Source organism: Mycteria americana, chromosome 4 (assembly GCF_035582795.1).
Source record: "Mycteria americana isolate JAX WOST 10 ecotype Jacksonville Zoo and Gardens chromosome 4, USCA_MyAme_1.0, whole genome shotgun sequence".
Lineage (NCBI taxonomy): Eukaryota > Metazoa > Chordata > Aves > Ciconiiformes > Ciconiidae > Mycteria > Mycteria americana.
This window is the reverse complement of record NC_134368.1, coordinates 14,183,995-14,210,442: the sequence shown is the minus strand read 5'-3', so window position 1 is coordinate 14,210,442 and position 26,448 is coordinate 14,183,995. Positions and strand designations below refer to the sequence as shown.

Genomic DNA, 26,448 nt, shown 5'->3' with positions numbered 1-26,448 from the left:
AAGCATCTCTTATTTTTTAGTTGCTGGTGGGTTATCTGTATAAAAATCTTTGCTTTAAAAAAACCCAAACACAACAGTTCTGCAGTAAGCAGAAGGGTTACTGATAGCTGGCTTGCAGTTTAATCAATGTCGGTTATAAACTCCTTTGGAGCAGGCCATTTCTTGTGTGTCTGTGTGTGTGTCTCTGTGTGTTTTTGAGAGCTTAAGCTCCTGGGAAGATAGTTACGGTGAAACTGAAGGTATGAAACGCTCTGGAAGAAAATACCTAGTAGCAATTCAGAATGTGGGGAGGTTGTATCGTTTAGGCAAAGTCTTCTGCAGAACTCTCCTGGTTTTGGCTGGGATAGAGTTAATTGTCTTCCTAGTAGCTGGTATAGTGCTGTGTTTTGGATTTAGGATGAGAATAATGTTGATAATACGCTGATGTTTTAGTTGTTGCTAAGCAGTGCTTACACTAAGTAAAGGACTTTTCAGCTTCCCCTGCTCTGCCAGGTGCACAAGAAGCTGGGAGGGGGCACAGCCAGGACAGCCGACCCCAACTGCCCAAAGGGCTGTTCCATACCATATCGCGTCATGCTCAGTATAGAAACCGGGGGGAGTTGGCCAGGAGGCAGCAATCACTGCTCAGGGACTGGCTTGGTCAGTGGATTGCAATAGGAACATGCTGGTCTGAACATCCCAAGGATATTCAAAATTCTCAAGAGCTATTATAATTAGCCTGGAGGAGAAGGGGAAGATAGAGGAAGATCTTTCCCCCATAGGTTGGCTCTCCAAGGAGAAAAAGTAAAAAGTGTAATTATTATTAATTTCTGACAGATGGCTCCCAAAGTACAGAGGTGTCAGCAATGCTGAGTACAAATACCAGACTGATCTCACGACCAATAATTTGATCATACCATAAGCCAGCGTTACACGGTACAGCAAAGCGATACCCTTAATTCACCTCCCAGAGGTGATAAGCAGCACATGAATACTAATAAACAGTACAAACGGCAAGTAAGGTGTTACATACACAACTTTGAGAACAAATACGACAACTTTGAGAGCAAATAAATCAACACGGTGACCAGCGACTACTAAACTAATATAATGAATGCTTATAACACATTTGTTTTAACACGCTCTGGTCAGATCTGTCGTTATCTCAATGCTTCGGGCCCCACGCTGGGCACCAAAAAGGACTGTCGTGGTTTAACCCCAGTCGGCAACTAAGCACCTCATAGCTGCTCGCTTGCCCTCCCCCCCCGCCCTGGTGGGATGGGGGAGAGAATCGGGGGGGGGGGGGGGGGGGGGGGTGTGAAACCCGTGGGTTGAGATAAAGACGGTTTAATAGGACAGCAAAGGAAGAGAAAATAATAATAAAAGACTATACAAAACAAGTGATGCGCAATGCAATTGCTCATAACCCACTGACTGACGCCCAGCCAGTTCCTGAGCAGCGATCACTGCCCCCCAGCCAACTCCCCCAGTTTCTATACTGAGCACGACGCCATATGGTATGGAATAGCCCTTTGGGCAGTGGGGGTCAGCTGTCCTGGCTGTGCCCCCCCAGCTTCTTGTGCACCTGGCAGAGCAGGGGAAGCTGAAAAGGCCTTGATTGAGTATAAGCGCTACTTAGCAACAACTAAAACATCAGCGTATTATCAACATTATTCTCATCCTAAATCCAAAACACAGCACTATACCAGCTACTAGGAAGAAAATTAACTCTATCCCAGCCAAAGCCAGGACAAGAACGTGGGCCGTAGAATGTCACTGAGGTCAGTTGAACTTAGTTGAAAGACTTGCTTGATGAAGAATCCCCAATTTATAATCATTACCTGCAGCTTCTGTTAGAAGGAATACGTTAATATTTCCAAGAGATGCACTATTTCTCATTTTAATCTTCTAGCTTCTGCTTCCAGCTGTTTGTATGTTACCCCTCTCCATCTGATGGTTTAAAGAGTTGTTTAGTATTTAGGTTTATCTCCATCTGGTTAATGAAAAAAGAAACAGGATAAATCATGCCACCACTGTGCTGTAGATGCCTGTAATATGCCATGAGGGAGTAGCATGCTTTTTTGGGGCGGGAGGGGCTGTATCAGCACCAGCTGTCTGTCATGGCTGATATAAACCCTGCCTGTTTCAGGGAGAGTAAAGGGTCAGAAAACACTTTTATCATTTGCTGAATCTGACTGCGCAGCACCACTGGCCTTGTTCCTTGCTTGTCAGTGTTTATCAGGAGCAAAGGGACAGGAGCTGCTTTTGTATCGCAGTGAGTCACCACATCACTCTCTGGCCAAGAGGAGGAGAGGGGATGAACGTTTTTTTTCTCATCTGACTCCTGTGTTTAAAGGTTGTTATACGGCCTTAGTACACCAAACCCAGGGCTTCTTCAAAGAAAATACTAATATTGACTGCAGCGTCCTTTCATTAAATGCAAATACAGCTTTTTTTTTCATTGGAGTTAGCTGCAAAAAAAACATTATTTCTAATTTAGTATTTCCTTCTGTGTATAAACATAGTTTTTTTAAAAGAGAAAATTCAAGTTTGGTAACTTATTCAGCAGGAACAAAAATATTAATATATTTTAAAATTCCTGTTTATTTTTCCTGAAATCACTCTGCTCAGTTTAAGTATGAGTACATACAAACAAAAAAAATGTATCCTTGCATTGTGTATGGAGTTCACCTTGAGAAGACAAAGCCAGTGCAGACATTTGCGGTCTACATTTTGTGTCTTCTCCTGTCTGTCCAGCCAGCTGTGTTTTGGAAGAGCCTAGCAAACTCTGCCTAAAATGTGCTTCAGTGAGAAGAGTTAAGAGAAACACATTGTTTGTAAATATTTTCACTAAAGAAGACATTAACCATGGGAAAGATGAAGTGAAAAGAGAATGCCTTGCAACCTAAGTTATTCAAACATGATATTAAAATTTGGAATGGAGTTAGTCCCAAATGGGGAAGATATGGTTGTATTTTCAAATAGTTCTGAGCACAATTCCAGAACGATGAAATTAAGATCTGCAATTTTTTTTTTTTTTTTATGCTGAGGATCCTAGTATGATATACTGGAGTTCCAAATAAAATCTACTGCTTAGCTGGTTGTTTTACTTTCATTTAAATAGTTTATCTGAGCTTATTCTATTGTCTGGTCTTTCTGATTTGGGGTTTTCCTTTTTGAAACTCATTTCAATACAAAATTAATAACATTGGTTGCAAATAACATCTTGTATCAAGATTGCTATGAACCTTTGGCTTTTTTCTTTTTTTACGACTGAGGGTCATATTCATATTAGTTTTTTTTACTGGAAGGCTTCCCTCTCCCTTTGTCATTGATATAAGACTGAAATTTTCTGAGAATGGGTGGTATGATTGAGCAAAAACAAACTAAAACCCAGCTTGTTGTTTTCATGCAGACTCCAACCTGGCTATTAGCCTTAATCTAATCTGTATCTAAGTACTTTTTCCCAGGCCTGTCTCTAATCATAATTCCTTTTTGTTATTCATCTTTTATGAAGTTAATAAGTTATACTTGGCATATCAAAATAAATATTGTCAGTGTGAAACTTTCTGCTGTGAATCATTAAATTCCTGAAACTTTAAATGCTTGGAAAACAGCAACAAAGAGCTATCCTTTAAGTGCTTATCTGTAATACTATTTGTCTATTAAATTTATAAAATGAACTTGTAAAACTGTTCCTAACGTAAACAAATTTTGCTTTGCAGAAGGCCATGGATTTTTGTATGAAACTTTTGGGATCAGGCCTCAGTTTTCTTGGCATGTTGATCCTTTTGGAGCTTCAGCTACAACACCAACTCTTTTTGCTCTGGCTGGTTTTAATGCTCATCTTATTTCTCGGATTGACTATGATCTGAAAGCTGACATGCAGAAAAACAAGGTAAAAATACCCTTAGGAATGGAATGCATTGCTAGCCTCTACTTACAGTAATCTAAACCATGACACTGAGATAAGCATCCCTCTTATCTGTGCAAGAAAATGTAGGTATTTATTTTCTAAAAGGGACATGCTGATTGCATGTGGTAATAATGAAATATACTGAATCCATGTAATATGATCAATAATGTCTTCATGACTTCTGGTCAAGGATAAAATATAGTCTAGCCTGAAGAAGACACAAAATGCGGGCAGTTGGGCAAGGCATAAGTGGACATTGAATTAGGAATGTTGGAACTGGAGGCATCTAGAATGGGTTTCAGCTTCCCTTGAGAAAATCTTAGAGAGGTTGGTTTTCTTATAGACTGTTTTAAAGTGTAGTGTGTATGTTTGGGCATGGTGGTTGTCATGCTTGGAACATTTATTTGTGCCTGTAAAAGTGATAATACTAGGTCAGTTAGAGTGACAGCTAATCATTTTTTTGCTGAATTCAGGTTTTGTTTAATGTTCTGCCTTCTCTTGCACAGTGTCTCATACACAGTAAATGTTTTTCTTTTCATATCACAATGTTGGACCCTGATCTGTCATCAGTTTTACACACTAAATTATGTGAAAATAAAGGGCGTTCACTAGTATGAGCTGGGCATTAGGCAGTTTTTATGAATCTTGGGTGAAACTCAAGCTTCTCTGAAGAAGACAACAGAATTCCTGTTGAATTTGATGAAGCCAGGACCTACCACCTTATATTTGCAGTGAATTGCGATACTTCCTTTCTGCTAAAATCTTTGATGAGCTTTTGACCATCTTTTCCCATCTAATTTTTATTCTGGCACATGACAGTCTGGATGCTTCCAAAGCTGTAAAAATTCTGTTTCGGTTGATTTAAACATTGATTCCCACTGACTACAGTGAAATCCAGACTACATCTGGATCTTTCCTAGCTTAGAGGTGTTCAACTTCCACTGAAACAAGTGACATGTAATACCTGTGATAAGCTAGGCTTACATCTGGATTTTAGCAGTATGCTGGCAGTGTGCTGCTTCCTCTCCTTCTCCATCAATTTGAATAGAAAGAGGCAACACTATAGCCTCCTATATGTAGTATCCGACCTTGCTTGGGGTACCATTGGTTGGTCTTAAGTAAAAGCACTTAAAGTATTACAAATGATGGAAAGGAAGATGGGCACTCTAAAGTCTTAAGTTGTTAATGATCGTATTTCTGTGCTTGTCATCAAGATAACGGTTTCTTAACTTTTTTGTTTTCCAGAAGCTTCAGTTTGTATGGCAGGGCTCTCCTTCCTTATCTGAAAGACAGGAGATCTTCACCCATGTTATGGATCAGTACAGCTACTGTACCCCATCACAACTACCTTTTTCAAACAGGTCTGAAGATTTCCCAAGTAGGCAGAAATATTGATAACTTCTGAGAGTTTGTATTGTTGGAGTTCAAGCATTTTCTTTGACTGTTTTCTTTCAACAGTATTCTGCTGCTTTCTGCTGACGTGCAGTAGGTCAAGGAAATGTCTAGACTCTGTAGATGTGGGTCAAAAAGTGACATTTACTACTGATAGGCATTAAAAATACTTCAAAATATTGACAGACTTTAAAAATAATGTTTTCTAGCACCAGGAGGCTTGGAACACAGGTACAGCTTTCATCTACATATATATATATATATATCATGTCAGTCCTTATCAAAAAGATATAGAATAAAAATGTGAAACAAATCAATTGCTATAAACAGAAAATATCCAAAGCAGGAGTGGGTTTTTGTTTCTCTGCCTGGTAAGTTAAGATTTAAAAACTCCAGGAAGCTCAATATGGACTTGGCTATTGCTATTTGATTTTCTGTAGGAGATTTTCAGCATTATATCGGGCTGAGATTGTGTACATTATATGTGTATCAACTAAAGCAACTAAAATTTTCCATTTACTTTGTGAAAAAATCCAAGAGCTTTTGAAAACTTTATTTTGCTCACTGGCTTATCCAGTAAAATACTGTTTGTAAATGAAGTCTACTTGGGGGAACATCCTCATTGTTATAAAGCTTGCTGTTTTGTCCTGTGATTTCTTTGTTCTGTGCCAGCAAGCAGCAGGGACTTGGGAAGTTGCACAGTGCAAAAAGAAAACTGGACAGCCTTCCACCCCCAAATAAACTCTAAAACCTAAACACTAGCAATGAATATAAACTGAATTTTTTTGCTTCTTATTCCCTGTGTGTCTGCATTTTATCCCAACACTTTTTGATATTTTTTTCCCAGTTGAATAAGTCCTGTTTATAGCCTATTGCTTTCTCCTTCTACTTAGATCAGGATTTTATTGGAATGGAATTGCATCTTTTCCGGATCCACCAAAAGATGGTGTTTATCCAAACATGAGTCTCCCTGTTACAGATACTAACATCCATCTGTATGCACAAACCATGGTGGCAAACATTAAGGAGAGAGCAGCCTGGTTCCGAACAAGTGATGTTTTGTGGCCATGGGTAAGTGCATGATCAGTATTTGCTTTAGAATTGGCAAGTACACCTACAGTATGAACAGTAGGTAGACAGTACTTTGCTACGGTATGTTGTGCAAAAATGCAGATACAAACCACGTGTCAGTAAAGTGTTTTTCTAATAAGGGGGGCTCAAATGTGTAATTAGTAATCATTTTTAAAAACTAGAACTTCCTTGTACAGTCTGCCAGTTGTCTACCAAGTCTTCCACCCGACTTAATATAGAAAGAAGTGTGACAAAATTGTAAAGATAACCTCTTGCAAAACTGTATATTGCAATATTGCTTCCTTTTTTCTCTCCTAGTTTTGTCTATTTAAATGATCTCTTTACATAATTGCTTAGCACAACATAACTATATGTTAACAAAAACAATAGCATTACAAAAAAATGTATTATGCCTTAGGTAGCCAACATCTTTTCTAGTTGATGTGTAATCATTTTATTATACAGTCTTTGCATTTTAGTCAGAAACAGAAGCATATCCCAGCTTGGTCATTCAAACACTTTTCTCAGCAATATGCTGTGTTAATTACGTCCTACCTGTACACATAGCACTGCTAGCTCTCGCTGGTTTTAAGTTCTTAGAAAAGAATAACTTTGCCTAAACTGAATGTTGAATTTTGATGGATGCTGTAGGTCTCATAATTACAATATTAAAGGATGATGTGTGTTCTTAAGGTGGCTATTTCACCACAATATCTGTTGTTGCAAAGAGAACAAACATTTTCTGACTGATGCAGCTTTGAGTCACTGGTTTGTTTTTCTCCTGTTTGTGACACTGTTGCTTATATTGAAATTTTTTTTAGAGGATGAGGGGAGAAGTGAGATATAATAACTCTGGAGTAGTGCTATAGTGAAAGTTATGCTGAAATGGGGAGGAGGAAGTTTTGAATAGTGTGAATAAATTCCAAATGTCTAGCTCCAAACCTGCAGTTTTGCAGTAATGTAAGAAAATTTCAGTCTCTGAGTTCCTAATTTGTGTGCTTGTGATAATGAGCTTTAAACAAAGTACTAAAAGCTTGTTACTCATTCATAGTGCTATGTAAAGAAATAGAGAGAAATAGATATTTAAGCTTAGCTATTTTTTCGTGATTACAAATAGTTTGGAGTTCTTTGATTTTTTTTTTTTTTTTAATTATTTTTTTTTTCCCCTTCAGTTAAAAAATCAGGAAATATACACCTTCCCATTTCAGGTCAGACCTCACATCCAGACTGTTGGCACTTTTGTGATGAGTTATATGGACAAACAAGTGTTTGTTCATGATCTGAAGCACCTCGTTGTGCAGGAGGAGGCATGGGGCTGTGAGGCAGTGTAAAAGTTCAAACCTGCCTCTCTAGAGGCCATAGCAGCAGATGTAGCAGGGGGTATGGAATTGTCTTAAGGGCTGGAACTGATCCTTGAGATGTTTTTTGGCATGTGTGGTTGAACTAACTGTACAGCAATGTATAGCATTCCTGTGCAAAGTTTTGTTCAGGTAGTGAGTGGGTGTGATGGCTCACTACAGCAGGTTCTCCTGGCTATCCTTGTTCTACTGAACTACAGTGCTCCTCAGCTACTATGTTCTGTGTCAGTGTGAGGGGAGTCTACCAGCCCAGCACATCCCCTTCTGTGGTGCAAAGTATCTACTTTTTATGAGGAAGTCTTCTTGGATCATGAGTTGAAAGTAGTGCTCTACAAATGGGAAGTAGTTTTGACTGGTAAACATATTACTTCTTCCCCACAAATTTAATAGGAAGTCTGGTTTGCACTGACTGCTGCATTTCTCAGTATTTGGTTTGATACGTTTTAGTAGCTCATTCCACTTTGAAGTTGTTTTCCAGTTTCTGCTATATGCATGCAGAGGATCTCTGGGTATCTCGGAAGAACTTTTCTGTTTTGGAAGTAGAAGGTCCACTTTTCTGATCAGTGACTTACCCTGCTAGGTCTGAGGGACAAGCATGCGCACTAGGATTCATAAAGGATGTGTCAGTGACCAAACTTGGAACACCTAGTAAATGGGGAAGGGATGGGGGTGGCACTCATATCTGGGAAAGAGAAGGGAGAGTAATGGCCTCTGGGTTCAGTTGAACTCCTCAGGTTCAACTCATTCATCAGTTGAATGGGTTCAGCTTATCAGGTTAAACTCATTGAGCTCATCAGGTAAAGGTTGGGGTGGAAGATGGGATTGCAAAGAAAATAGAGCCTCCTTGGCCATTTCTTTAAGCATCTGCTAAACTTTGAAGACAAATTGCTGAGAGCATCTTTATTTTGAAAATTAGATCAGGATTGACTTGGGCAATGTTTTCTGTCTCAGGCACAGAGACATGGAGATGAGGATGCATTAAGCTGGTGTCAGTGTTGGAAGGCTTCTATTAGGCCTTTTTATGTGGAGAAGGTTTCTTAGCATGTTATTGTGCTTCACATCAATGCCTATACTGTAATACTGATACTGTAAGAATACATGTGGTGCCATGGCTGACTGACTCTCATTTTCCTGTTCAGCTACTGTAGTTGAACAAAGGCATGCTTACTTATGCCTTTTTTTAACTGTACGTGCAGATAGTCTGTATTGAGACGCCTCCAACAGAAGGCAGAAGTTGTGCAAGCATGCTCAAAAAAAAAGGGGCTTTAATACACAGTGTATCACCTCTCTTAACTATTTGGATGAGCATCAGAAGTACTATAGTCTACTTTCGTGATGGGGGATCAGCAACACATTGCGTGACATTTGTATTACAGGGATCTCTACCCGGATTGTTTTGTTTCACATCATGTCCTCAGCACTTCCTAAAGCTGTAAGCATTCTTAAGAGCAGAAAATAAGAACTTCCTTATTTTCTGCTAAGTGGGAGAAATGCAGTGTGAAAAGAAACAAAGGTCGTCTTTCCAGGCATGTATGCATGCACTTTCCAATTGCTAGCACGAAATTTCATGCTCTTGCACAATATGGTGTGTCAACACACTTCTCCCTATCTGTAATGCTGGTTGGTTATCAGCTGATCTGTGCAAGTAACCCTACCCATTCTTGACATTTTTGTAACAAATAACTTTATATGGGCAATCAAGATCAAACGAAATACCACTTTAACATAGACTAGTGTTAAAAAAAGATCCTTCTAAATCACGTGACCGAAAGTCATTTGGCTGTTCTGTTTTCTGTATTTCAGGGCTGTGACAAACAGTTCTTTAATGCATCTGTGCAGTACTCCAACATGGACCTGTTGTTGGATTATATTAACAAGCATTCTGATGAGTTTGGAGTGACTGTCCAGTATGCCACCGTTGGTGATTACTTCCAAGCAGTATATAGCAGAAATCTTACATGGGAAATTCGGGACTCTCAAGACTTTCTTCCATATTCAACAGGTAATTAAGTTCACAACTGCATAATGTCTGCCTCAAATGTACATACTTAAAATTTTAATAAAGGGAAATTGAGAAACTGAGAAATAAAGTAAGAGGAAAACCACCATCTTCTTATAACATGTATTTACACTACCAGGTGTCATTTAATAGACAAGTTGATCCCGACTTAGTGGTATAAGAAAGATGGTAGGGCGGTGGTTGGAATATTTCTTTGGGACTGTTGGAAGCAATGGGTGGAGGAAGAGACCCTGAAAGAAAGAGTACAGAAATAGGCAAACTTGGCAAGAAACCTAGCTTGAGGTTTTTGTTTTGCTGTCTTTGAATAACAATAGAGAGTGCAAAGGAAAGCTAAGCACAAGGTATATTCATGAGTGTGTAGTGTCATCCAGGGAGGAAGAGACCCTGAAAGAAAGAGTACAGATACAGGCAAACTTGGCAAGAAACCTAACTTAAGGTTTTTGTTTTGCTGTCTTTGAATAAATAATACAGAGTGCAAAGGAAAGCTAAGCACATGGTATATTCATGAGTGTGTAATGTCATCCAAGTTTTTTTAATGACCTGAAGAAATGTATAGATACTGCACTAATCAGGTTCTGTTACAGTGAAAACAGTGGGCAATGAGGTAAACTGTAGGCCTAGGCCACCTGGCTGATATTCACTAAGGTATTTCTGTTACAAGTATGTAACACACTGCGAACTGGTTAGCAGACAGCAGTGATAGCAAAGGTGCTTCGCAGAGGTGTACCAGCAGAACTAATACAAGTTGTCTCTCATGACATTGGAGGGGTTCTGTCTGAACTCTCTAAAGCTGAGATCCTAGGACTCATTCTGCTTCAAATACAGATTTTGACTATTTGTTTCATGTTTGGACATTTAACTAGGAATTCATTCTTTTTTCTGCCTCCCACACATTAGCATGCACAAATAACCTGTAGTCTCCTAGGTATTCTGCGGTATTAGATGTGCACGTTACACCTCTCCTCCTCTTCCCCAAAAATGAGCTGTAGTAAGGACACAGTTGCTCCAGGATCAAGGGAACTGAAAGGAAACTGATAAACTGAAAGAAACATAGAAACAGATGGATGCATGGCCAAATAGAGCCATGTCCCATTGTTACTGTTTAAAAGAACTGGATTATGCATAGATTAGAGCAGAGACGGGAAATGCAACATGGAGTAATCTGTGAATGTCTGAAGGAGAAGCGAGGCAGGTAACCAAGGGACCAAGGCAATCTGAAAGCTCTTAGGGTACCTCTTTGTTAGTACAGTGGAATAGGAGTGGTCAAAGTGAAACAGTTGGTGCTGACGATTTGATGTCCACACTCTTCATAATTCCAGGAAAAGTGGATATAATCTGGTCATATGGACTGAACGCCCATTAATGCTTGTTACATACCATCAGGAATCCAGTTTATGAGCTCTAAAACCAATCTTTAATATTAAGCAAAGCATACTAGGTAAGGACAACTGGTGGATTCACTTCAAAAGCATGTTCCTGGTCCAAACAAAACACTAATGTAGATGAACCCCTAAAGGCTCTTTGTAGCTCTAGGAGAAAGTCTTGTCTTTTTCGTTAAAGAAAACAGGTTTAAGTTCGGGGGGGGGGAATTGTGTTATAACTGAAGTCTCAAAAAGTAAAAATACCGCCTATATTTCTGAAATTTCATAGTGTGATGTGACATAAATTCATTGCAGCTGCTTGTTGCTTGCTTGCTTCTTACTTGCTGCACTACCTTAGCTTTTCAAGCAGAGCTGAAGAGTACTGGGAAGATATGAAAAAAGGCGTGCCATACCTGACATCCCCTTAATCCTTTTCCCCAGTAAATTTACCCTTTTAGGCCTCATATTGAAGTATGCAGAGAGAAGACACAGCTAAATTCTTAGTTTCTAAACTCATTAATTTTTTCATTGCCTGGATTATCAGTAAAATATCATTGGTATCATTAAAATACCTTTCTATATAATTGTAGCTGCCACGACTTCACATTTTTTGGCACTGTGGATGTATATCTCAGACTATTACGACCCAAATTTAGCTTATACCTCCAATATTCTATAACGTGTCTGTTAACTTTTAAATGAATAAAAATAACTATTGCTGCCTGTGAATCATTGCATGGACTGATCCCTTACTCACTCACCTCCCTCTAGGGTTCATGTCATATCTAACAACTTGCTGATAAATACACTGCCAGTTTTAAGTGCTAATATCCTTTTACATCTGGGCTCTTACCTGTATCTTCTGGCATAATTTACAGGCAGTAGTCAATTGCCATTACCTTGCGTAATAGCAGCACCTTCAATGTTCCAAGTGGGTGCCCACACATAGATGCAATTTCTTCCTCAAACAGCTTACTGTGCCTTGCAATTGCAGTATAGATTTGAGTGCACTTGCTCCCACATACTGTTTTGCTTCTTGATGATTAATCCTCTCTCATTCTTTCTATGTCGTTTTATTATGAGTCACTTATTGGGCTCAGTGTCACTTCTGACATGTGCCTTGGAAACGCAAGTTTTAAGTCCCAGATAAGTATTTCCCTTTTCTACTCTACATTCATTGTACCGTGCTAGTATGCATATATGACTCTTCTGCTTGTAACCTTGAAAACTGAAATGGAATTTGTTCTGTTTGAACTTCTAGCATTTTTCAGGCCAAAAAGAATTTGTCCTGGAGTTTTTGAGCAAAAGATCCCGTTTTCTGATTGTTGCCTTTGATCCTAGGCTGATAGCAGATCGTTACGGTTGCATATGTGCACTTTATAAAGCACTTTCTGCAACTTCTCTCTGGAAAAACTATCTATCAGTGGTATATTTAAAAAAAATCCTCCCAAAACAAAAAAAAACCCCACTAAGTAGAGATTTGGAGGTTTTAAAAACAAATATTTGTTTTCCTAGTTTACTTTATGGGATACTGGAACGTATTAGCACAAGTTACCTGTTGAAATACTTTCCACTGACCACTTGAGGGCATCTTTTGATGTAGTTTGAAGTGCTGCAGTAGTTTGGTGTCATGTTATCACATCACTGTTTCTACTCCATTTTGAGGAAATGAAATTTAAGATAAATCCCTTTGACTAAAAGGGGGGAATATAGAGGGCTTGTATCAAGCAGTAACCAAGGATTATAATCCACTTTCTTTATTAAGGAGTAATAAAATACGCTTCAGTGAAACTGCTGAAGTTGTTTTGTGCAGACCCACAAAGAAGAAATTTCTGCAAACACAGGTTAACTTAGTCGATAACAGCTTTGTATTAACACTCATGTTACTAGGCCTGTAGGAAAGATTGTAGTTTTCCAAAGTGCACGTTTATGGCTGTGTTTCTGTGTAGGGCTTACGAGCATTCCATTTGATGGCTGATGTGTAAACCCACAGCAGGTTTCATGTAAGAAGCTGTACAGCAGTAGTCTAATAAATAACAAATAAGTGATAACTGAAATGGTATTTGACATGTATTGCATCTGTTCCACTCTTAACAGAGCCATTTCAAGCATGGACTGGGTTTTATACTTCTCGGAGCACGTTAAAAGGAATTGCAAGGAGAGCAAGTTCGCTGCTTTATGCTGGAGAGTCCTTTTTCACACAGTATGTCCAGAAACACCCAGCAAGTTCTATTTGCAAATGTGGGGCCTTAAAGCAACTTCAGAGCCTTAGATGGGCAGTTTCGGAGGTAAAGATTGATTTATTTTTCTAATTTGAATGAAAATGTTTATTGCCCAAAGGCAAAGCTTTGCTTAAGCATTTCAGCTGGAGTGTCTCAAGGTTGCTTTTATGTTTTTAGAAATAACTTTCCCCTTTAGCAAGTCATAAGTAAAAATAAAGCAATTTTTCAAAATCTGTCTTGAAACATGACTTCAGCCCCTTAGCCGTGCCTTCAGGACATGGTTACTGGCAAATGTTTTCTTCAGCCAGTGAAAGAGCATGTGGTTTCAAACTTTGCACATGAAATTCTTTTTCTTAATGTTAGTTTTATTATTTACAAAATGGTTTTTAAAAAATAAAATAAACAAACAAAACCTGAACTAACTGGAAAGTACTGACAATCTCTGCTTCTGCAAGTTAGAACAGGAAGGACAGATTTGTTTCTTCAGAGGTCAGCAGCTCAGTGATCAGCCTTATACTATTAACCGTTTACAGGCCTCAGTGCTTTTGCTGGTAATAAATATTTTGTCAGCTAAGTTATTGACCAGATCTTAGTAGGAAATGAAAAACCTGTCTTGTTAAGGTATTTTTGCTGCGTTCTTGTTTTTGGTAACTTGAATTTTTTTTCCTCTAAGTATGTAACCGGTAATTTCTAAATATCAAGAGGAATATGTATAGAGGGAAATCTGTGTGCATTTTGTCTTTGACCATTTCATTCTATATATAGCAATTTGGAATAGGCAAAATGTGAATCTGTGAATATAGCTGTAATACCTTATTATTTTAAGTTATGTGTCTGAAGGTTAGTGGACCATGTTAATACAAATGCAAACCTGAAGTTGTCATCCTGTTGCATTGTGACCTTTCAAACTACTCTTAAATGTCAGGTCCAGCACCACGATGGTATAACAGGCACAGAGTCTCCCAAGGTGAAGGACATGTACATGGATAACTTGATGTATGGAATGTTCAACGTAAAGAAGCTAATGGCTTCCATAATCTTTGACATGAACAATGTGAAGAAGAATGGAGAGGTCTATTCTTCTATTTACAGTAAAGACTCAGGAATACCAGGTACTTTTTAACACAGCTTTTCCAATTTTCAGGCTAACTTATGAAAGCGATCATGTTTTCCTCCAAAACAATCAACATACTATGTACCACCTCAGTTCTGTGAATCATGGCTGGACAATCCTGTTTGCCTTATGAGACCTGCTAGACCTGAGGCAAACTGATGAATTTATGAGCTCTCAGATCTCAAGCATCTGAAACCAGGACCTTTAAACTGATGTTAGGCAGAGCCCTGTCCCAGAGCATATATTAGACCTGGCGTCCAGATTCAGACCTCAACTATATAACCGAGGGGAGGAAGAGGTGCTAATCGGGGTAATTACTAAACTAACCTTACTATGCAACATAAGATTACGCGGTAAGAAGCACAGTCACAGTTAAGAAATGTTCTTGCTATAGTGTACTGCCAGCTTGTGTCAAAAATGTAAAGGAGTTTTAAGGAGTCTACTGTACATTCCCTTTTATCTTCAGAAACTTTTAAAACTGTCAAGTGTAAGTAGTGCTGTGGGCTGTGCAACAGACTGATACGGTTTTTTACAGGGTTGTTTTTAGATTAGGCTTCTTATTTGGTCATCTGTATAACTGATAAAGTTAATACTGCATGACGACGAGTTGTGGTAAGCTGCTTATTTTCACTAAATTCATTTACATTCAACTCGGGTGTAATTTTCTGAATATATAGTCTTTTTTTTATTGGGTAAAGAATAGAAGAATAAAGCAGAAGAGGTTTTTATGAAGTACTATAAAATGTTTTCCTTTTTTCAATTATGAAGTTTTACTGCGGGCTTTTATGTTAAAATTTTGTAAGATAGTTGTACCTAGACAGATCTCTCAAATACTTTTTAGTATCACATTTTAAAAATACATAGGTTTAGTGACTGATAGCTTTGTTTGTTTGCGTGCACAAAGGTGCTACAGATGTTGACCAATATGTTGTTGTCTATAATCCACTGGCATGGAACATCACTACCTTTGTCACGGTTTCTGTCAGCCACATGGCAATGAGTGTATATGATGAACTGGGACATTCTGTACCAGCACAGGTACTTCAACTTTGTTTCCTTCTGTTGCTTTGCTTTCACTTGTCAGTTTTCACTGACTTGATCCCACTTGCTGCTAAAGTGTGGTAATATATAGTATTACAGTGAAAACAAGTATTGGTTCAAACTGGGATTTTCCTAGTCCTCCTTCAAGTGATTTTTTTTTTTTTTTTTTTTTACTTGCCTGTTCTCTCAACTAGAACTTTTTTTAATGTCCAAAAGGGCTTCCTGCTCTTCTAGTGTGTTTGGTTTGTCCTTTGCATGCCTGCTGTGTGTGACCTGGCACTTCTTATCTTGCTTTTCTTTCTATAAAAAGCACTGTTTCCAATAAAGCCCTTTTGGTTGAAGCCCTGCCCTACAATTGGCAGTCCTGTTTGTACAACTGACAGATTGCCTCGGGGAGGAGAAGAGATTTAAGAAATGTAGGTCTTAGTGACAAGCCCAAAAGAAACTGGTGACAGTCAGCTGCCATATGACAGCTCCTTCTGTTACAGCCAAGCTCCAAGATAAGGCCAGCTGTTCCCTGGGAGAGAAGAAAGTGGCCTCAAGTGAAAGCTAGCACTAGCCTTTCTCAGGAGCATCTGCTGTAGAGAGTGCATCATCATCAGTGGCTTGATAAACCTGTAGGAATGCCTTCTGCACGTAAGGCAGGTGCTCTGCAGGTGTAAGAGGTGTGACACAATTCCAGATGCTCCCCTCTGTCCCCAAGATGCCAGATAGCTTAGCAAGTTCTGCCGGCTGGACGAGTTTCTATTATCCATGGCTTATGACTATCACCGTGCATCAAGGCACATTGTAGTCAGGTAGTGATACACAACAGCCATCTCCTGTTCCTGTATAAATATGTGACGATGGCATAAGGCCATACTCTCTTTATCTAGAAGCCATCAGTCTCTTGGGTTAGTACATGGTCATGCTTACCTGTCAGCCACTTACCTCCCAGAATTCCCGCCATCTGAATTACTTTAGCCTTGTAAGATACAAGGAGGAGATTGACATGTATTTAAAGCATTTATTTCAGGATTTAGGATGCCCTAAAGTCAAGCTGCCATTCTTTATTTTAAAAAGACAAAGTTCTCTGTCCTAGAGTTGGTCTGTACTCTCTTTTGCTCGAAGTTACCCATATATGCATGCGGATAGTCACTTGAGGCTAAGTGAAATCTCTTTACCAGTAATGAGAAGGTGGTTTCGGGTCTTTTTCTTCCAGTATGTACTGTTCAAAAGTGCATTCATATCACACACTCCTTCCTTTCGAGAGAAAGAAATCTTTAGCTCAGAACCCTGATGTGAGTATGTGGCTGAGAGGAATTGAGGCTTGGCAAGGGCTCTGCCTTCTGCACCGCATGCGTGAGTTGTATAGTGAAGGGAGAGAATGGGAGGAGGCCCTGCTGATACCACTAAGGTTAGGAGGTCTGCAGTGTGAGTAACTGGACATATGCCAATCCACAGTGTGAAGGTACGGACAGCTTGCTTCAATTTCTGGTTAGTCATAACTAACCTCTTTGTCCGTGTAATCTCTACAGTGTTTCTCTAGTCCTGTTTTCTTGCCCCAAACCAAAAGTAGTACTAAATCATATAACATTAATGGGCAGGATCTATGTAATTGAAAGATTATTAAAAACTGTTGTTTAAGGTATTTTGATATTAAGTAACACTGGTGCTCTGTTTACTGTTCAAAAGTATGCCACATGCTTTTACCTCTCTCTCTGTGTGCCTTGCTTAAGGTGAGGGCACATCTGCATGCTTCCTGCTCTTGCCATGAGTTTTCTCATACTTGCATTAGTCACGTCCCTTATGTTTCAGTCTCTTTTCTGTCATTTGGCTGATTAGTTTAATTTGTGATAATTTCTGCTTATATAGACATTTTGCAATGTGATTTTAAATCAAGATCTACTATTCCATGTTCACATTAAAATAAGAGCTAACTTTGTCATTTGTTTAGTGACCCTCTTCCCTTCACTAGAAAGGCTAAGCTTAATCCAAGTTCACCAAACTCCCAATTAAAAGCAGCACGGATCTACATTATAATTGAGAATTATAAGAATGGCATGATTAGAAACTTATTTTTAAAGTAGTAGTTAATTTTTGTAATTTAGGGCTTACAATCCATGAAGATAGTTGCCTTGCTAATTCATTTTCTTTAATGGAGCATTGTTGTGCATGTTAACACACAGGTTCAAAGCTCGGCGGAGTCCCATTCTACCTATGATCTGTATATTCTCGTTGCAATAAGTGGTCTGAGCTACAGAAAATACAATGTTAAACCCTTGAATGGTAAGCAGTCTGCATTTATTGGAAGATCAGTCAAGTACAAGCGAAAAGACATAACTCGTGCAGATCAACGAAGTCGACAGTTGCTTCCTGTGGTTAACAACTGCTACCAGGTGTTGTTTGACCAAAACACAAATCTAATGCACAGCATTACAGAGAGGTCAGATTGCCTGCTTGTTTTTAATAATGTTTCAAATTTTGTAAAAATAAGTCCAAGGACTGTATTATGTGCCTTAATTCTGAGACTTAACTAACAAAATGTTCTTTACATTCTTTACAATTCTTTTTTATCTCCAGTACACATGTTCTCATTTCTACAGGAAACATCCACCCTAGCATAGGTGTGATTCCATACTATTTCTGCAATGTTGTTGCCCTGTTTAGCCATGCTAAGGTCTAAGATGAGATATCACATATTAACTAGTAGATCAGCAGAATCTCATTGTACTTCAGAACTAAAGAGAGTTATGAATGTCCATTTGTATTAAAAATAAGTAAGTGAGCACATACACTATGGCTACACAATGAGCCTTAAGTGATAAAGCAAGAGCTTTCTCTTACTAATCAGTAGTGTTTTGCAAGTCCTGTATCACTCTTTCTATGGTAGAAAACTACAAAACTTTTTGAAAGGAGACATTTAACTAAGGAAATTCCATTTAATCAGGCAGATAAAATGGAAGAACAATCAAGATCGAGGTGAGATTTGGGGTTTGCAGATTGTCTTTCTTGGCTGATGCGAATTGGCCCAATTCCTTCAGTTTCAGTGGAGCTGTGCTGCTTTTTGCCTGCTCAGGATTCAGATTGTCAGCTCTGTACTGACGGAAGATTTGACCCCTTTGACATTGGCCTAGCGACTACTAGACCTCTTTCACCTTTGTGTTTTTGTTCATAATTCTGCCTCCTAGAGCAAGAACTTGTTGTCCAGTATAGTTCAAATCAGCTTTAAAAGTACAGATGGGCCTTAGCTAAGAGCCCTGGAGTAAGTACTTTCTCAAAGTGCCTCCGGATTCTAACTGTTTCCAGATTCCATGAGGAATATAATAAGGAATATAATGAGGAAGAACAAAAATCTAAATTCAAATTCCATTTTTCTCCATCCTGTTCTGGCAGGCAGCAAGAGCTGGAATTCAGCATGTAGGAGAAATGGGTTATTCACTTCGTTCACAAGCCTTCAGGCAAGCCCAGAATGTTTGAGTTCCAGCAAGTTTGCTTTGGGGTAATGGGAAAGAGCAAGACGTCAGGTCAAAATGGGAGGAAAGGTTAAAAAAATTGGGATCTTCAATTGTGAAGCCTCATAAAGTTTAGCTGCAACAGTTAGAACTTCTAGGTCCTGCCCCTGCACAGGAAATGGCCCATAATAGGAGTAGCAGAAAAGACTTGGATATGTTTTGCTCCTCAGTCATTACAATTTGTGGGTTGCTATATTAACACTAGCTAAAATGGTTGGCAGTTTAAATTTATATGCCAGACGAAGTGATTTTTCCTGTTTTGCCAGCAAGACACCAAAAGAGGAGCAGAGCAGGTAGGGCAATAGCATCTCAAATTGCCTTCATATGACTTTCCAAAGACTGTGATATGGAGTCATGAATAGCTAAACTGTAAGCTTCAGGTGAGAAATGAGGAGGCAAAGTAGGTACTGAGCAATTTTGCTGTCCTGTTGCCATTATATTTGTTACCAGTGCTAAATATGGAAACTTGCATCATGCTGATTTACCTAGCTACAAATTCAGTTAAATGAACCTGATTATTGATTAATATGGTGCGATGTACCTCATTTTTGTGCAATGGGTAGGTTGTGATCCTGTAGCAACTCTCACATCAAAACAGTGAGCTAATGTAGATGTTGGTTCTGTCTTAAGATGTTTCTGCTTTACAAAAGTATAAAATGACATAGAAACTCCATTTATTTACATGCTGACAGATACCTTAACGGGAAGCACTTCAATCCTCTGCTGTCCTCATTTCCTAAATCTTATAAAATCAGTTATCCACTTTGAGGAAACAGATTTTTTTTCTTACATTCCCAGTCTCATTCCTGTTGCAGTTCAGCTTTGCATCTACTATGTACAAAATGTGTTTGTATGTAATACAATTTTTCCTCTTCTGTGGATTTGCAGGGAGACTAACCAGACTATCCAGTTGACCCAGGAGTTCCTAGAGTACCATGTGAATGGAGACGTGATGAAAGGACCCATTTCAGATAACTACTTATTTGCCCCAAATGCTTCAGCTGTTCCAGTATCAAAAGCAGTGGGATTGGAAGTGGTTTCTGGAAACTTGATGACAGAGATACGGCAGTATTTCTACAGGTGCAACACCATGATGGCTTCACTTCACTGGTGTTTAATTCTCTGTAGAGATGTATGAGATTAATTCTGTATAGTTACTCCTAAACAGTGAGCTCTGTGCACTGTTTATGATTTAGACAAAAGAACTAGCATGCATCAGCTAAATGTAGTGCTGAGGAAGCACCTCCTGTAAATAGCACATATTGCTGCAGGGAGGGAGGTGAAGATTGTTCAGGGTTATCTTCTGTAGTTCCTTTTGTAGCGCAGCTTCTGTTGGGATCCTGGTTCCATACAATTCAATGAAAATTGACATGGGTGGAATTTGGGCGTAATGGTTCATTTTTATAACTGTGAATATCTTTCTTACAAGCGAATTAGAGAAAGGAGAAATGAATCCTACACAAGGTCACTCTGACCTCTGATGAACTAGCTACTTTTCTGTGTTAAAATTTTATCAGTCTATAACCCCTTCACCCTCTTTTAAATCTGGTTATTTGATTGAAGCCTTTTGCTTTACATGGCATTGTACAAGGATTGTAGTTGAGAAGGACCTTTGGAAAACAGTGGAATTCTTGCATCAAAATTAATGTTGCTCAGATTGAACATGTATTTTCAATATTGTACATGTATTGTACATGTAACATTGTATTGTACATTGTACAATATTGTACATGTATTGAATTGTACATGTATTCTGTACAGTGTAAATGTGTAGCTTAGGGAGTCATAATTATTTTAAAATTTTATATTAATTTTGAGAAACACAGAGCCTCTCTAATCAAATGAAGAGTCCTCTTTACACTTGCAATACTAAAGAAAATTGTAGGATATCACTTACTCCAGCTGAATATCTATACATTTGAAAATAAAATTGAAATTAAAAATAATTGTACATGTATATGAAATATATAGAAAACAGGCAAAGAAAGTTGTCTATATGTAGGATGACATCATGAATGACTTGCAAGTCTTGACATAACCAATCAAGTGCTCCACTTTATAAACTCTGCATATCTTTCCTCTCATTTTTATAGTAACGTTACTTCTCAGGATTACATATATGCAGTGTATACCAGGATATATACAGTACCAGAAGGCTACGATGGGAAGTTGCTTTGCCATAGGATAGAGCAAGAATACAGCGTTGGGCCTTTGGAATTAAATCGTGAAGCAGTTCTAAGAACAAGCACAAATTTGAACACCAGGCAGCTACTCTACACTGACAGCAATGGATATCAGATTCAGAAAAGACCATTCAAGGCATACGTGAATAACACAGTGGCTCGGGTAGGCACAAAGGCGTAATCCAAAGTCAATTGTGTCTTATCTTCGTTCTCCATTACTGTTACCTTGGTTAATATTATCACTCCATGATTTACTGTGTGTTTTCAGAACTATTATCCTATGGTCCAGACTGCCTACATTGAAGATGATACCACAAGGCTGGTGCTGCTTGCAGAAAGAGCTCATGGTGTCTCAAGTCAAGGAAATGGACAAGTGGAGGTAACATATAAAAATTTTTTTTTTCTAGGAGAGCATAATTTCATGGCTGCTGATAATATAAGTAAAGCATGATGGCTGATTACTGTTGTGACATTTACCTTCCCAATACAGGTGATGCTTCACAGGAGACTATGGAACAACCTTCAGTGGGACCTGAATTACAATCTCACTTTGAATGACTCTTCAGTGGTTCGCCCTGTGATTTGGCTTATTTTAGGAACCAAGGCTGTCACCAATATTTTGTATCAGACAAGTGGACTGGCATTAGAACACAGGCCAGTAGTAATGTTTGGAGAATTATCAGGTAACTCATTCCGTCTCCTGTGCTATCTTTAGCATCTGAATGGCTTATTTATGTAGCTCTGATTTATGCAGTTAAGTTTGTAAATGCAGACTTCAAGCCTCCTGTGTGGCAAAGTTAGTATACAGTGAGTTAGGAGGCAGATTTAGAGCCTGCTAATTACTTTGCATTAATTTCAAAGATGGATGTTGTCCAAGTGTATGAAACGTTTCTCTTGTTATGTAATTATCTCTACTTTCAGAGGAGAATAAATTTTAAGGCATCTAATGAGAACAAAATGTCCACGCAGGGAATTAGTGCAAAGTAGCTGCTGCACCATATATCAGCTTCCTGGATGCCGAGTCCTTAATGACCATTTTTGAGTCATTCTTTTAAAAATATTTGTTTGACTTATTAACTAAAACTGAAGCCAGGTAGTGGAATAGCAACTTCAAGCTGCAGTGAAATTTGCTGTATGGAAAACTCTAATACACTTCTCCAGCAGTTAAATCATGCTGCTTTCTGCTTTGTATCTCAGAAGGCCTTGGAGGAAAAAGCATAGCATCTGCTTTGCATCTGCCTTGGCAGAAAAAGCAAAAATCTCTTTACCCTTCTGCAGTACCCTAGCCAGGCTTGTGTGTGTGATGGATGTTTGATGTTTGCTTTGTTTCACTTTGCATGGAGGAGATAAACCAAAGCTACCTGGACAACTTCAGCAGAATTCAGTCCACAGTTCACCTGTAACTGTCCCACCTAATCTTCATCTCCAGACTCTGAGCATTCCAGGGTGGAGATACAGCTCTAATCATGCAGAGCAGGTCCGCAGCATCCGCATGGGTAGGTGCCTTCAAAAGGGTGGCTGGATGTTACACTTAAAGAAGCTGTCTTTCTTTTCTTTCTGTCTCCTGTGGCTAGTGCTTTTATTTATTCAAAGTGTTACATTCCTCTATCAAGAAAGTTAATTGTACTGTATGATTTCTCTACTCAAATAGTAAAATATTTCTCCTGCATGAGTTTGTCAGGCCTGTTAGTGTCATTCCTGTCAACAGCGAGAGCTGGGTATTTCTTGATGTTAGTCCCCTTGCTAACTTTAAAAAATGGGAATTAAGTTCAAGTTATGAGAGTCTAAAGCTTAAAAAAAAAACTTTAAAAATTGTATTTATTTTTAAAGTAAGAAAATGTTTGCATTTTGTTTTCCCTTAAAGGTAAACAGAAGCAAGGTGATGCAGACTTCAGTCGTGTCCTGCTAAGAATCAGACACTTGTATGAAGTTGGAGAGGATCCTGTGCTGTCTCAACCTGTGATGATAAATCTGAAGGTAAATCTAATCCTTCGAGACAGAATACCACTTGAGGTGGTTTTGTTCCAGAGAGAACTGGTTCTGGAACGAAACATTCCATGTGCTAGAGACTCCACAAAAGATGGATACAAAAATACTAGTATTACTTTAACCTCAGAGGGAAGCAGGTCTTATTTTTACTCAACTTTGCAACACAGAAGCTATTACTTCAGATGAAGTTGCCATAGGCACAGCATGAAGATCTGCATAAATATTGGTAGGACTGGTTCTGTTGAGCTCTTGGTTGTATAACACTTCCTGCAGTACCTTAACCAGTGCAGGGAGTGGGATTCTGTTTTGCTGTTTCTTTAGTTATTGCAAGTTGTACCTATAGTTAATGAAATGTGGACAGGATTAAAGGAAACAAAGATTTTTCTTCCTCTATAGTTTACTTCTGCGAGTTGTTGAAACTTTGGTCAGGTCCATCATGTACTGTGTATTTTCAGTTTCTTGTTTATTTGATCTTTCATATATAAGTAGATTATTTTATAATACATGGCAGGGGTTTATTATTTTAAAATATGAAATTTTGATTGTGATGACAAAGTGTAGGATTCTCTGTTTTATTTTAAAAAGTGCAGTGTGAGTTTCTGCTCTTGAATGGAGAGATTAGTAGGCTCTGAACTTTGCTACAACACAGAGGAAGCTCTCAGCACCTCAGCTTCTTAGTTCGAAGCCTGGTGAATCCATAGTTGCCCTTGTGTTGCATAACCTAGCAGATTTTTAAAGTTTCTACTGCTCTGCTTAACAGATCAATGCTAAAGATGAAAGTTCTACTCTGGTCTAACTGTGTACTAGAGCGGTGAGTGTGATGCTGTTCTCAGTAAAGTGTGGTTTGATTCCTTGTGTTTTCTTTACTAACAGTCTTTGCTAAAGGGATTAGGATCAGTGATGGTAGTGGAAGAGCGATCACTCACAGGCACCTGGGATGTAAACACTTTGAAGCGGTGGAAATGGAAGACTGCACAATATCCAAGCAAAGGTAGGTGGAATAAGGTGGTTGGTGTCCATATTGTTGTTGACTGTTGAAGCTTGGTGAATAACCGAATTAAAAATGTAAAAATATTTGCAAGATTAAAAATGTATTGTTGTTCTGTATGACAGACTGGGGTATCTGGCACAACCTGCAAGTAGTAGCATTTAGCAAAGATTCCCTGCAAGTGCTAGACTGCTGTGTTTCTCTGATGGCTTGGTTTGCCTAGAAGTGTTAAAAAGCTTGAAATCTTTCTGGAGTTATCTTTTTCCACATAGAAGTGGCTACTTTATAAATTCACACTTGTGACACAGATTGATTTTGTTAGATGCTGATGAGTTGTGTTAATCTAAGCTTAAGCCTGTGCTGCAGAAAAACAGACAGCTGCAGTTAAAAATCCCCACTGTAATCAGCTTAAAGGACTGTGTGGATATGATTCAAGTTAGGGCTGACACTCAAGTCAAATGCGGTGGGTGACCTCATTTCATTTCTCATTCCAGTTAGTTCCTTGGACATTGAACTTACTGTCACTTACATCCATATATGTGCCTTGTAAAAAGCTTGCAGAGGTTTTGGCCTGGGCTAGGTGAGAGTTGAGAACTCTACTTGACCTGCAGCTAGGAACTTGCTTGCTGTTTACTCATGATGAAGAAAAGGTACATGACTGGGGAGTTGTTTCACGTTTTCTCTGTCAGTCAGTGTGTGAAAAGTAGATGAATTGTTGTATATTTTAATATTATGAATGGGTACATCTTAGGCTCCGTACTACTTACAGCTTTAAGGAGGAGAATCTGTTCAAACACCAGCCTTTAAGGAAGGGATGACTTAAAGCTGTTGAGATAGAATAATATGTACATTTGAGTAAAGCTTCTTCTTCAATAAATTACCAACGTTTTTGTGTTTTACAGGATTCTCCAACAGCACAGAGACCTCAGAAAACTGTATAGTAACTGTTCACCCAAAGGAAATAAGAACTTTCTTTGTATACTTTCAAGGTCAATAAAGTTTGACATTGTATTTCAGGAGTGAATATGTAATAGCTTCCAATTTTTGTTTCAAGGTATGAGTGATGATCTTGAAAAACATTCTACTGCTGTTAATGAAAGAAATAGTCATTTTGGAATAAACTCTAAATTTAATTAAACTGTTGGCCTGAGTTGTGGGTATTTTTCTTGGTTAATTATTTACAAGTCATTTTTTTTCTGAAGTGTGTTCAATTCAAAAATGACCTTGGTGTTGCAGTGCAAGCATATTGAACATTTTTGTGCTTGCTGTGGGTGGTTTTAAAGTGATTGCTTCTATGATGCTTCACTGCTGAGCACTGACAAAGTCATATTAGTCCTACAGTCTTGAATTGTCTTTCTAATTAGTGGTGATCTCCAGAGTCTTCTCCTAGGGTTTTTATTGTTAGCGGAGATGACTTCCAAATCACAGAATAGTGATTTGCCAAATGACGTTCTGTTTTCTACATGCAAGGAGGAATGCCTGTCATGTGTTTCAGCTACTTTGTCCTTTGGGCAACAACTGCAGAGTTTCTGCTTTGCCGTAAACTGAAATTGAATGTACTGTTTGTATTCCTTTGCGCTAAGTTCATTTAACTTGTGTCTCTTAAGGTTCAGAACTGATTGGCTTTTCTTCACAGTGTCCCGGTCCTGGATGTTCAGTCTTGTGTTCTGGGTGAACTGGAGCTTGTCTGTCAACAGAAGGTGTATTGCCACATGGCCAGTAACTAACTCATCACGTAACCTGAAGCAGGAACACCGTTCTTATGACACTGTGAACGTTCATACTTCTCAGGCTCAAAGAACATGCATAGTGGTAGCAGGAAATGTTTCATTAGCATCAAGTTGAAGTTAATTACGGAGGACTGTGTTTCGGGTTAAACTGGCAGTTAAATGCAAATTCTAAGCAGATCTGATTGAGCAGCAGCAGAAGGAAACTTGGACAGCAGCTAGCTGGCCTAATAGCTAGTATGTATTTATGTTCAAAAGAAAAGTTGCATTTTTCTGTTTTTCTTCTTAGCTCTAATCAGTGTGGAGCTGTAGAATCTGATTCTGTTCACGTCCCATTGGGCATCTCTACTTATTTTACTGATTCAGCATGAAAATGCACATAGCTGAGATGAGAATCAAGTCAGCCACTTCACTGCAGTGGTAGTGATGAGTTACGCTTGGTGCAACACTGTACAAAACTGTATTTCTGAACAGTGAAACGTAAAACTGAAAGACGAAATGTATAGATTTAAAAGAGGAAAATAGGTGCCTTTTCAGTCAATTAATAATTCCATATCTAGAATAATGTAAAAATGACATTTTACTGTGGTAGT

The 26,448-nt window shown here is 38.6% G+C and overlaps 1 protein-coding gene across 2 annotated transcripts in view; it reads left to right on the top strand.

Annotated features, from left to right (window-relative positions):
- Positions 1-25,260, top strand: part of MAN2B2 (mannosidase alpha class 2B member 2) — a 33,095-nt gene extending 7,835 nt beyond the window's left edge. For both annotated transcript variants that reach the window (XM_075499718.1, XM_075499717.1), the window contains exons 4-19: positions 3,705-3,877; positions 5,141-5,256; positions 6,181-6,358; positions 9,520-9,718; positions 13,195-13,385; positions 14,245-14,431; positions 15,338-15,471; positions 17,643-17,899; positions 19,857-20,048; positions 21,062-21,314; positions 21,420-21,530; positions 21,642-21,834; positions 22,495-22,647; positions 23,016-23,128; positions 24,014-24,131; positions 25,031-25,260. In XM_075499718.1, coding sequence (XP_075355833.1) covers positions 3,705-3,877; positions 5,141-5,256; positions 6,181-6,358; positions 9,520-9,718; positions 13,195-13,385; positions 14,245-14,431; positions 15,338-15,471; positions 17,643-17,899; positions 19,857-20,048; positions 21,062-21,314; positions 21,420-21,530; positions 21,642-21,834; positions 22,495-22,647; positions 23,016-23,128; positions 24,014-24,131; positions 25,031-25,125 — 2,663 coding nt within the window. In that variant the 3' untranslated portion in view covers positions 25,126-25,260. The remainder of the gene's footprint in view (positions 1-3,704; positions 3,878-5,140; positions 5,257-6,180; positions 6,359-9,519; positions 9,719-13,194; positions 13,386-14,244; positions 14,432-15,337; positions 15,472-17,642; positions 17,900-19,856; positions 20,049-21,061; positions 21,315-21,419; positions 21,531-21,641; positions 21,835-22,494; positions 22,648-23,015; positions 23,129-24,013; positions 24,132-25,030) is intronic.
- Positions 25,261-26,448: the final 1,188 nt, after the last annotated feature.